The sequence below is a fragment of the Pseudophryne corroboree genome, chromosome 9 (genome assembly GCF_028390025.1).
Source record: "Pseudophryne corroboree isolate aPseCor3 chromosome 9, aPseCor3.hap2, whole genome shotgun sequence".
NCBI lineage: Eukaryota > Metazoa > Chordata > Amphibia > Anura > Myobatrachidae > Pseudophryne > Pseudophryne corroboree.
Genome location: NC_086452.1, coordinates 312,257,711 through 312,270,590, shown reverse-complemented (window position 1 = coordinate 312,270,590; position 12,880 = coordinate 312,257,711). Strand labels below are relative to the sequence as shown.

The 12,880-nt window shown below is 45.2% G+C and overlaps 1 protein-coding gene across 3 annotated transcripts in view; it reads left to right on the top strand.

Annotated features, from left to right (window-relative positions):
- Positions 1–12,880, top strand: part of FAM234B (family with sequence similarity 234 member B) — a 251,461-nt gene that overhangs the window by 156,299 nt on the left and 82,282 nt on the right. For all 3 annotated transcript variants that reach the window (XM_063940433.1, XM_063940432.1, XM_063940434.1), the window contains exon 6: positions 8,925–9,072. In XM_063940433.1, coding sequence (XP_063796503.1) covers positions 8,925–9,072 — 148 coding nt within the window. The remainder of the gene's footprint in view (positions 1–8,924; positions 9,073–12,880) is intronic.

The following is a 12,880-nucleotide window of genomic DNA, read 5'->3' as shown; positions in this document are numbered from 1 at the left end:
AGAAAGCAGAGTTACTGAATCCTAGAGGTAAAAGAAAAAAAAAACTTTTTTTTTTTTTTTATATCTGTGTGTAATTCTTACACTAAGTATTCATCTCACTATTAACTTTCACTAGGCCCAGCTGAAACTATTTGTAATTGACTATGGCATGGGTTAAATAAATGCATTGGTAACTCATAAATGGTGATTGATGTGACCAAGGAGAGATGATTATTCTGGGCAGTGAAAATCAGCCATTTAGAAAAATGGCCTTCCCAAAATGGCCGCTGCTCCTCCCCCTTCCACATCCATGAGGGTTACACAAAATGGTGGACAGGCCATTTGGTTAGTCCAAAATGGAGGACAGACAATGCGGCTTCCTTTGTCACAAAGAAATCACACATCATACAAGCACCTGAAGTTATTTTAGGCCTGAGTTAAAAAAAACACTATATCAAGGCTATGCAGTAACTTTTAAATATACTTTTAAACCTACTTAAACAGATAAACAATCCAATCTGAATCAAACACAATATGACTTATTTGAACCTTGTTTTGCAACAATAAAAATACATTTTAGCATCTTAAATATTATGAGAAACGCATTGTCCCTTGAATTTCATATCATTGGCTTACTGATAACACAAAAATACATTAACGTGAATGTTTTTTTCATCAGCTTCTCAATGCGTCCATTGGAGCCGGTCAATTACAGCCACATTTGTAATATACAGTGCATCATTAAGACCCTGATATCCCGTAAGAGCCCTCATCTAAGAATGCCAAATTGATTTCTCACAAATATTTAAAATGCCCGCTCTAATATATATTGTAAATGCCTGCAACTCTTATTACCTTATCCCATGAATGTGCGCTGTACATCGCACAACACTGCATCCCATAAGAGAAAACAATACACCCACACGTTATCTGAGTTCCAAAGCTCATTGATGTATATATTTGTTGTTAAAAGGATATGGATTCAATATATATTACAAAGTACAGTATACCTATAGTTACATGAATACAACTCACACAGTAAACAGTTAGAACATACAATTACATACAGTTATATGCTGTTTCAGTTACATGCCAGCGATACAATACCATATCTTTCTCATATTAGTTTGTCCCTCCATATGACTCTCTCTCTCTCTCTCTCTTTCCTCTGTAAAATCATGCAAGACCTCCATTTCCCTCTGAGACCAAAAAGCAAGTAACTCTGAGACCAAAAGAAACAGGAACTACCTTCCTGTGTGACCAGCAAAATGTGTTAACTAGTTTCTGGGGGAATGGTTCATGATGAGTCACTATTCTCTTTGTATATGCTGATCAGATTCAGCCTTGAAGACATCCAAAGGGGTTGGCCTGAGTTTCCTGTTCATTACCTGTTTGGAGCTTCTATTGTTCAAATAGAAGTGATTTTAGCTTTTATACATGTAATCATAATTATCCGCTGCAATGTCCCACAACTTAATAACAAGTATCAAATTAATCTACACACCAATCTGCTTGTTTTAATAGTAAACATGACAGGTGTATCTGGTTCCCTTCAAATAATACACATTCATGACATTAATTCATTAGGTAATTTTAAATCATCATGATGTCTGGTGCTTGATATTATTATAATTATGTACTGTATGAAATAAATGTCGAATCCATCTCTGTGGCATGTCCGTGTAAATGCGTGTGTTACCATATATTGCTGTGCTCGCTGCGCGTATTTGCAAGTATAGCGACTTAAATGTGTGTAGTTTGTATGTCCTCTTTATGTAATATTTTTGACTTTGACAGTGTTCATGGGCAAAAACCCGTGTTTAAGGCTTATGTCTGAAAGGGTTTACCTGGGTTTACAGTAACAGGTCCATAACCCTGCTTGCTATCAAGGTTTTTACAACCCAAGTAGATGACCTGGCTTAGGTCCGGAAGGTGAGAACGGGGTCTTAATGACCCGGGTCATGCCTAAAGGAAATTGATTGGCCAGGGACAGTAGTGCTTGGAGATGACATCATCTTTAAGCACCCAGTGAATTCCGGAATACATAGGTCCGGTGTGTAGGGGCTCCGATGACCTGAGAATAACACGGATAGTCACCCATGTGTGAAGGGGTAGCCCTGGCTTCAACCTGTGTTCTGTGCCACTGTTCCAAGCTGGGTTGAAGTCAGGATTTTATGTGTGAAACGGGTAAAAGATGGTAAATCTGTTTTGAAATTGACTAATGCATAACCAAGGTTTAATTTACAATTGTACAAGCAGCTTCTTATTTCCTCTTGCTCACTTCAGTCAACAGATACTAGCATTATCTAAAATGTCAGTTGCTTAATTTGGGGCCTGACCTTTTATCGTTGTGGTTTTCTTGTTATATAACTCACTGTCCTCCACAGTCCATGAAGCTGTTTAAATCTTAAAAAACAGACTGAAGACTTAAGGGCCCCATACACTACAACGATATGTCCTGAGGCTGAAGTCAGAGGCAATTTCCCTTGAACTGTCACGGGAGCTTCCTGGGAGTGGTTCCATATGATTCCATACGATTTGGTACATTTTGCATGCGATATATCGTATGCGATCCCAGCCATGCCTGCGAGATTCGACTTATCACGAGTACAGCACTAACGATCTAGGGGAGGCGATCCGACCCTCACGGGAACGCGCATGAGATCGGATCGGAAACGCCCCCAAAATGCCCGATTTCACCCGATATATCGGCCCGAATGCCCGAAATTGGATGAAATCGGGCATTATCGTTTTAGTGCAGGCCTGGCCAACCTGTGGCTCTCCAGATGTTGTGAAACTACACATCCCAGCATGCCTTGCCACAGTTTTAGCATTCTCTAATAACAAATCTGTGGCAAAGCATGATGGGACTTGTAGTTTTACAACAGCTGGAGAGCCACAGGTTGGCCAGGCCTGTTTTAGTGTATGGGGCCCTTTACTAGTTTACTGAAACATTTCCTTTATGCCTCTTTATTTTCTAACAAAACAAAAGCTTAGCTCTCTTTTCTGTATTCTGTTAATTTTTATTCTCATACGTCCTAGAGAATGCTGGGGACACTTCAAGAACCATGGGGTATAGACGGGATCCGCAGGAGACATAGGCACTTTAAGACTTTTAAGGGGCGTGAACTGGCTCCTCCCTCTATGCCCCTCCTCCAGACTCCAGTTTTAGAATTGTGCCCAGGGAGACTGGTCACACACAGGGGAGCTCTACTGAGTTTCTCTGAAAAGACTTTATGTTAAGCTTTTTATTTTCAGGGGGGCTGCTGGCAACGGTCTCCCTGCATCGTGGGACTTAGGGGAGAGAAGTCAGACCTACTTCTAATGAGTTCAAAGGCTCTGCTTCTTGGCTACAGGACACCATTAGCTCCTGAGGGTTTGGAACACTAGGTACGCCTATGGGTTCACTCCCATAGCCCGCCATCACCCCCCTTGCAGAGCCAGAAGTCAGAAGACGGGTGAGTAGAAGAAGATCAGAAGACTTCAGTGACGGCTTTCTGAGGTACCGCACAGCGATCGTGCTGCGCGCCATGCTCCCACACACAGCGGCACTACAGGGTGCCCTGGGCAGCATAAAATCATCGTTTTAAGGCTGGCAAGGGTGGATTGGTGTGCCTGGGCTCAAGATCCGAACCCCCGCCAGAATTATATATTAAGAAAATAGCGGGGCTGAAGCATGCCATTAAGGGGGCGGGACTTAGCCCCCACAGCTCTCACCAGCGCCATTTTCTCTTCACAGAAGCTGCAGAGACGCTGGTCATCTCCTCCAAACACTGCTGTACAAGTAACTGGGTGCAAAACGGGGGGAGGGGGGGGGGGGGGCACATAATTTGGTGCAAACATAAAAGTGCTACTGGTCTGGGGCTGTATATTAGAGTCTCAGTTCTGGGATTGAGCGCTGGGTTGTGAGTTGGCAAACTCCCTCTGTGTTTCTCTGACAGGCTTTACTGTGGGTCTGTTCCCTATTTGCCTAGTGTGTCTGTGGTTGTCGGTACACGTGTGTCGGCATGTCTGAGGCTGAGTGCTCTTCCCAGGAGGAGACTGTGGTAGGGACAGAAACGGCTGTGGGAGTGACCCTGTCGGCACCGCCGACTCCTGATTGGGTAAATGTGTTAAATGCCTTGAATGCTAATGTGACTCTTATTAATAAAAGACTAGATAAATTTGAATCTCAGGACCAGGCATGGAAGAAATCTGTGGAGGATGTGTTATCACAGGTCCAGACCCCTTCGGGGTAACATAAACGTTCATTTGCTCAGTTGGCGGACACAGATACCGACACGGACACTGACTCCAGTGTCGACTGTAGTGATGCCAAATTAGACCCAAAATTGGCTAAGAACATCCAGTACATGATTGTGGCAATAAAAGAAGTGTTACATATCACGGAGGACCCTGCTGTTCCTGATACTAGGGTCTGTATGTTTAAAGGAAAGAAACCTGAGGTAACATTTCCGCCCTCTCATGAACTGAATTTTTGAAAAAAATGTGGGAAAATCCTGACAAAAAGTTTCTGAATCCCAAAAGGATTCAGGTGGCGTATCCGTTCCCCTCTGGGGATAGAGATAAGTGGGAATCATCTCCCGTTGTGGACAAGGCTCTATCACGGTTGTCTAAAAAGGTGGCTTTACCGTCTCCTGACACGGCAGCCCTTAAGGATCCTGCGGATCGTAGACAGGAGACTACGTTAAAATCCATTTACGTCGCCACAGGTACTGTACGCTGCTCACACCTACCATTGCATCGGCGTGGGTGAGTACTGCTATTGAAAAATGGGCAGATAACTTGTCATCTGATATAGATACCCTAGATAGGGATAGCATCCTGTGTCTGGGTTATATCAGGGACGCTGCGGCCTATCTGAAGGAGGCGGCGAGAGATATTGGCATTTTGGGATCAAGAGCAAATGCCTTGGCAATTTCAGCTAGACGAGCATTGTGGATTCATCAATGGAATGCTGATGCTGACTGTCTCTCCCATATAAAGGCAGTGTATTGTTTGGTGAGGGTCTCACTGATTTGGTATCTACGGCTACCGCGGGTAAGTCGTCATTTTTGCCATATGTTCCTCCACAACAAAAGAAAGCTCACCACTTTCAGATGCAGTCCTTTCGGCCAAATAAATACAAAGAAGGCCGAGGTTATTCCTTCCTTGCCAATAGAGGAAGAGGAAAAGGTAAAAGATCTCCGGCCGTGGCAGGTTCCCAGGAGCAGAAGTCCTCCCCGGCCTCTGCCAAATCCACGGCATGACGCTGGGGCTCCCCTGCGTGAGTCCGCACCGGTTAGGGCACGTCTCAAGCTCTTCAGTCAATTCTGGGCTCCTTCGGCCCTGGACCCATGGATTTTAGAAATAGTGTCCATGGGTTACAAACTGGAATTTCAAAACTTGCCCCCTCACCGATTTTTCAATTCGGCCTTACCAGCTTCTCTTCCGGACAGGAAGGTTGTAAGCGATGCCATACAAAAGTTGTGTCTAAATCAGGTCATTATCAGCGTTCCCCCGTCGCAACAGGGAGAAGGCTTTTATTCAAGCCTGTTTGTGGTTCCGAAACCGGACGGTTCAGTCAGACCAATTCTGAACCTAAAGTCCCTCAATCTTTACCTAAGAAAATTCAAATTCAAGATGGAATCTCTCCAAGCAGTGATTTCCAGTCTGGAGGGAGGGGATTTCATGGTGTCGGTCGACATAAAGGATGCCTACTTACACGTCCCCATATATCCTCCGCATCAGGCTTACCTGAGGTTTGCTATTAAGGATTGTCATTACCAATTTCAGACGTTGCCGTTTGGCGGAAATGATGGTTCTCCTTCGCAAACAAGGAGTCACAATTATCCCTTACTTGGACGATCTCCTGATAAAGGCGAGATCCAAAGACAAGCTGGAGCAGGACATTGCGCTCTCCCTGACAGTTCTACAGCAACATGCTTGGCTCCTAAACTTGCCGAAGTCACAGTTGAATCCGATGAAACGGCTGTCGTTTTTGGGAATGATTCTGGACACGGAATTACAGAGTTTTTCTTCCAGAAGAGAAAGCTCTGGAAATTCAGTTCAAACAAATTCTGAAACCAGTGAGAGTATCAATCCATCAATGCACTCAATTGCTGGGGAAGATGGTGGCGACCTACGAGGACATTCAGTTTGGCAGATTCCATGCCAGAGTGTTTCAGTGGGACCTATTGGACAAGTGGTCCGGATCCCATCTGCACATGCATCGGAAAATAATCCTATCCTCCAAGACCAGAATCTCACTCCTGTGGTGGCTGCACATCTCTCACCTCCTAGAGGGACGCAGGTTCGGGATCCAGGACTGGATCCTAGTAACCACGGATGCGAGTCTCCGAGGCTGGGGAGCATTCACACAGGAGGAAACCTTCCAGGGAAAATGGTCAAGCCAGGAAGTTTGTTTACACATAAACATTCTGGAGTTAAGAGCCATTTACAACGATCTTCTTCGCAACCTGCCCGTCCTAATACAGTCGGACAACATAACAGCAGTAGCGCACATAAACCGCCAGGGCGGAACAAAGAGCAGGGCGGCAATGGCGGAGGCCACAAAAGTTCTCCGCTGGGCGGAAAGACATACAAGCACTCTGTCAGCAATCTTCATTCCAGGAGTGGACAACTGGGAAGCAGACTTCCTCAGCAGACACGATCTCCATCCAGGAGAGTGGGGTCTTCATCAAGAGGTCTTCACAGAAGTGGCAAGTCTTTGGGGAATTCCTCAAATAGACATGATGGCGTCTCGCCTCAACAAGAAACTTCAGAGTTATTGTTCCAGGTCAAGGGACCCTCAAGCAATAGCAGTGGACGCATTGGTGACACCATGGACGTTTCAGTCGGTGTACGTGTTCCCTCCGCTTCCACTCATTCCAAAGGTGCTAAAGATCATAAGAAGAACAAAGGTTCAGGCGATCCTCATTGTTCCGGACTGGCCAAGGAGGGCTTGGTATCCAGATCTTCAGGAATTACTCATAAGAGATCCCTGGCCTCTTCCTCTATGAGAGGATCTGTTACGGCAAGGGCCGTGCGTATATCACGACTTACCGCAGCTACGTTTGACGGCTTGGCGGTTGAACGCCGGATACTAGCCCGAAAGTGAAGTCATTCCCACACTTTCTTCTAGAAAAGGAGTAACGTCTAAACATTATCACCGTATTTGGAGAAAATATGTGTCTTGGTGTGAAACCAAGAAGGCTCCTACGGAAGAATTTCAGCTAGGGCGTTTTCTCCATTTCCTGCTAGCAGGTGTGGATGCGGGCCTAAAGTTAGGCTCGATTAAAGTACAAATTTCGGCCTTGTCGGTTTTCTTTCAAAAACAATTGGCCTCCCTTCCAGAAGTTCAGACTTTCGTGAAGGGAGTTTTTGCACATCCAACCTCCATTTGTGCCCCCAGTGGCACCATGGGATCTTAACGTGGTGTTGCATTTCCTTCCGTCACATTGGTTTGAACCTTTACAGAAGGTAGAGTTGAAATTTCTCACTTGGAAAGTGGTCATGCTGTTGGCCTTAGCATCCGCAAGGCAGGTGTCTGAGTTAGCGGCTTTGTATCACAAGAGTCCTTATTTAATCTTCCATGAAGATAGAGCGGAGTTGAGGACTCGTCAACAATTTCTGCCGAAGGTGGTTTCATCGTTCCACATGAACCAGCCTATTATGGTACTGGTGGCTACTGACGCCTTCGCGGAGTCAAAATCTCTCGATGTTGTCAGGGCCTTAAAGATTTATGTCACCAGAATGGCTTCACTTAGGAAAACGGAAGATCTATTTGTCCTGTATGCTGCCAACAAAATTGGGACGCCTGCTTCCAAGCAGACTATTGCGCGCTGGATCTGTAATACGATTCAGCATGCTCATTCTACGGCTGGATTGCCGTTACCGAAATCAGTGAAGGCCCACTCTACCAGAAAGGTGGGCGCATCTTGGGCGGCTGCCCGGGGGGGTTCGGCATTACAACTCTGCCGAGCAGCTACTTGGTCGGGTTCAAACACTTTTGCAAAATTTTACAAGTTTGATACCCTGGCTGATGAGGACCTCATGTTTGGTCAATCGGTGCTGCAGAGTCATCCGCACTCTCCCGCCCGTTCTAGAGCTTTGGTATAAACCCCATGGTTCTTGAAGTGTCCCCAGCATCCACTAGGACGTATGAGAAAATAGGATTTTAATACCTACCAGTAAATCCTTTTCTCTTAGTCCGTAGAGGATGCTGGGCGCCCGTCCCAGTGCGGACTCTGTCTGCAGTTATTTGTTATGTTTACACACAGGTTGTGTTTTCTGTTATAGTCAGCCTGTTGCTGACATGGTTCATGCCGTTTACTGGAATTCTGTTAATTGCCATCTTGTACGGCGTGTTTGTGGTGTGAGCTGGTATGTATCTCACCTTAGTTTAACAATAATAATAATCCTTTCCTCGAAATGTCCGTCTCCCTGGGCACAGTTCCTATAACTGAAGTCTGGAGGAGGGGCATAGAGGGAGGAGCCAGTTCACGCCCCTTAAAAGTCTTAAAGTGCCCATGTCACCTGCGGATCCCGTCTGTACCCCATGGTTCTTGAAGTGTCCCCAGCATCCTCTACGGACTAAGAGAAAAGGATTTACCGGTAGGTATTAAAATCCTATTATTTGTTTATTGTATGTGTTTTCTAATTTGCAAATATAAAGTGCTTTTAGGTAATACTAGGAGGAAAGCATTAATCAAATAAAATGATCATCATTGTTACTGAGTAAAGGGGCCCATTCATCTAGCCTGTCTCATGGCAATTCCCCATTCTGCCGGTGTCATGTGATCTGAGAGATTCTGAGCACAAAATGGATTTTAACATGTTGAATCATCAATTATCGATGTATGCCAATTGGCATATTGGATCAGTAGTACGGGGAATTGGGGCCATACTGTAGATGTATGGCCTGCATAAGGCAAATCTTGATACCTTTAAAATCTCTCATGCAGCAGGAACTAGGATTTCTCTTGGTGTCTGGACGTACTGGGAAACCATTGGGTGGAATAGTAAAATACAACATCATGGCTGCAGGAAAAGTTCTAGGACCTCAGACGTATGTCACAAGCCAGGGGGCTATTTACATTCTTTTCGGTTTTGGTAAGCCTTGCTGCTTTTTGGTTTGACATTATTATTGTTTAAACAAATCCAATTGTAGGCATGTGATAAAGACAAATAAACAAAGTATTAGCTTTTAGGAGTTAATTCAGTTACATGTGATTTTACATGTTACAGTGCCATGTATGGAAGATGTGCAGTGTGCTCATCTCCCAGACAGACGGTAACCATCATGCATTTTCCTATCTACCCCTATTGAGGTGCAAGGTAAAATGCATGATCTACTGTAGGTTCAATGTAGGGTGCATTTGCCCGCATATAGAGGCGGTCACAATGGAGTATACCCTGCATTACTCCTACATCGCAGATAATTGAATTGCCCCTTTAAGCAAGTATTGGGTTGTGATTTTCAGTGACTATAAATTCCTGTTATTGTTTTCTTAATATATGGGTGTCTCTTATTAGAGTTTTTATAAACATACTACAGGTTGAGTATCCCATATCCAAAATGCTTGGGACCAGAAGTATTTTGGATATCAGATTTTTCCGTATTTTGGAATAATTGCATACCATAATGAGATACTGTATCATGGTGATGGGATCTAAGTCTAAGCACAGAATGGATTTATTTCATATACACCTTATACACACAGCCTGAAAGTAATTTAAGCAAATATTTTTAATTACTTTGTGCATTAAACAAGTTTGTGTAGAAACACACTATTTATGTTTTATATACACCTTATACACACAGCCGGGAGGACATTTAATACAATATTTTTAATAACTTTGTGTATTAAACAAAGTTTGTGTACATTGAGCCATCACAAAACAAAGGTTTCACTATCTCACTCTCACTCCAAAAAATCCGTATTTCAGAATATTCCGTATTTCAGAATATTTGGATATGGGATATTCAACCTGTACTTCTAATTTTAATGTATTTAGTGTCAGAGTGCACATTATTTGGAACTCACAAACGGGACTGTGCCACAGATTATTTAAAAAAAATCCTTTGTAGATGCCAAATTTCCATGTTTAAAGCTTCATAAACATTTTGAGATTTTAGTTAACATTGTTAAAAAAATATATAAGTGAACAGATCTACACCCATACACACTTTTCTGATGGGTATTTGAGTTTCTTTTGAGCTTAGACGTGTTAATACTGAGTACATGACAATGGAATTGTCGGCAATGCTCATTAAGTACGGTATCCGGATGATAGTTAGACAGTCAATAGGTAGACACCATATGTTAGACAGACATTAGGTCGACAGGATCAAAAGGTTAACAGTGCAAAAGGTCGACAGGGTCAAAAGGTCGACATGAAAATGGTCAACATAAATAAATGGTAGACACCGTTTTGTTTTTTGTCTTACGTCCTAGAGGATTCTGGGGACTCCGTAAGGACCATGGGGTATAGACGGGCTCCGCAGGAGATATGGGCACTCTAAAGAACTTTTAGTATGGGTGTGCACTGGCTCCTCCCTCTATGCCCCTCCTCCAGACCTCCGTTAGATTCTGTGCCCAGAGGAGAATGGGTGCACTGCAGGGGAGCTCTACTGAGTTTCTATGATAAAAGAATTTTGTTAGGTTTTTTATTTTCAGGGAGCACTGCTGGCAACAGGCTCCCTGCATCGTGGGACTGAGGGGAGAGACGCAGACCTACTTAAATGATAGGCTCTGCTTCTTAGGCTACTGGACACCATTAGCTCCAGAGGGATCGGAACGCAAGTCTCCCCTTACCATTCGTCTCAGAGCCGCGCCGCCGTCCTCCTCGCAGAGCCGGAAGATAGAAGCCGGGTGAGTATAAGAAGAAAGAAGTCTTCTAAGGCGGCAAAAGACTTCAGATCTTCCCTGAGGTAAGCGCCATTGCTCCCACGCGTTACACACACGGACAGGCACTGATGGGTGCAGGGCGCAGGGGGGGGCGCCCTGGGCAGCAATATATACTTCTGTTTTGGCATGTTATTACACATATGGGCTGCGGAGTCAGTGGATATGTTCATCCCCCGCCATTAATTGTGAATTTGAGCGGGACCGAAGCCCGCCACTAGAGGGGGCGGAGCTTGGTCGCACAGCACTAACCAGCGCCATTTTCTCCACAGTGTGCTGAAGAGAAGCTGGCTCCCCGGACTCTCCCCTGCAGAACGGTGATACAGGGCTGAAAAAGAAGGGGGGGGGGGGGGCACATTTTGGCGCAGTGAGTGTATTACACGCTTGACATATATATAAAAGCGCTATATCTGGGATTGTTTCCAGTGTCAGTTGGCGCTGGGTGTGTGCTGGCATACTCTCTCTCTGTCTCTCCAAAGGGCCTTGTTGGGGAACTGTCCCCTTATAGATATATCCTTGTGTGTGTGTGTACGGGTGTCGGTACGCGTGTGTCGACATGTCTGAAGCGGAAGGCTCATCCAAGGAGAAGGTGGAGCAGATGATTGTGATGTCTCCATCGGCAACGCCGACTCATGATTGGTATGATATGTGGAATATTTTAAATGCTAATGTGACCTTATTACATAAGAGAATGGACAAAGCTGAGTCCAAGGAAACAGCAGGGAGTCAATCCGCGGATTTGACTGGGTCACAGGGCCCGTCAGGGTCTCAAAAGCGTCCCTTATCACAAATAGTAGACACTGATACCGACACGAATTCTGACTCCAGTGTCGATTATGATGAGGCAAGGTTGCACCCTAAGGTGACCAAAAGTATTCATTATATGATTATGGCAATAAAAGATGTTTTGCATATCACAGATGACCCCTCTGTTCCTGACACGAGGGTACACATGTTTAAGGGGAAGAAACCTGAAGTAACGTTTCCTCCATCTCATGAACTGAACGAATTATTTGAAAAAGCTTGGGAAACTCCAGACAAAAAACTGCAGATTCCCAAGAGGATCCTTATGGCGTATCATTTCCCAGCAAAGGACAGGGTACGTTGGGAATCCTCGCCCAGGGTGGACAAGGCATTAACGCGTCTGTCCAAGAAGGTGGCGCTACCGTCTCCAGACACCGCGGCCCTTAAGGATCCTGCGGATCGTAGACAGGAGACTACCTTAAAGTCTATTTATGCACATACGGGGGCTTTACTCAGACCGGCAATAGCATCGGCATGGGTCTGTAGCGCTGTTACAGCATGGACAGATATCTTGTTGGCTGACATGGATACCCTGGACAAGGATACCATTGTCCTGACTTTAGGTCACATTAAGGACGCAGTCTTGTATATGAGAGACGCTCAAAGAGACGTGGGGCTGCTTGGTTCCAGAGCCAATGCCATGGCAGTTTCGGCAAGACGAGCTCTGTGGACCCGCCTATGGTCGGGTGATGCCGACTCAGAAAAGCATATGGAGGTTTTACCTTACAAGGGTGAAGTTTTGTTTGGGGATGGTCTTGCAGACCTGGTTTCCACAGCTACCGCGGGTAAATCTACATTTTTGCCTTTTGTTCCCCTACAGCAAAAGAAAACCCCACAGTATCAGATGCAGTCCTTTCGGTCGCATAAGTCCAGAAGAGGTCGGGGCTCCTCTTTCCTCGCCAGAGGTAAGGGTAGAGGTAAGAGAACACCTGCTTCGGCTAGTTCCCAGGAGCAGAAGTCCTCCCCGGCTTCTGCTAAATACACCACATGACGCTGGGGCTCCACGGAGGGAGTCCACATCGGTGGGGGCACGTCTTCGACTCTTCAGCCAGGTCCTATCAGGCGTGGATCCTTGGGCGTTGGAAATTGTATCCCAAGGTTACAAACTGGAGTTCGAAGAGATGCCCCCTCGCCGATTTCTCAAGTTTCCCTCGCCGATTTCTCAAGTCGGCCTTGCCAACCTCTTCCCCGGAGAGGGGAGTGGTATT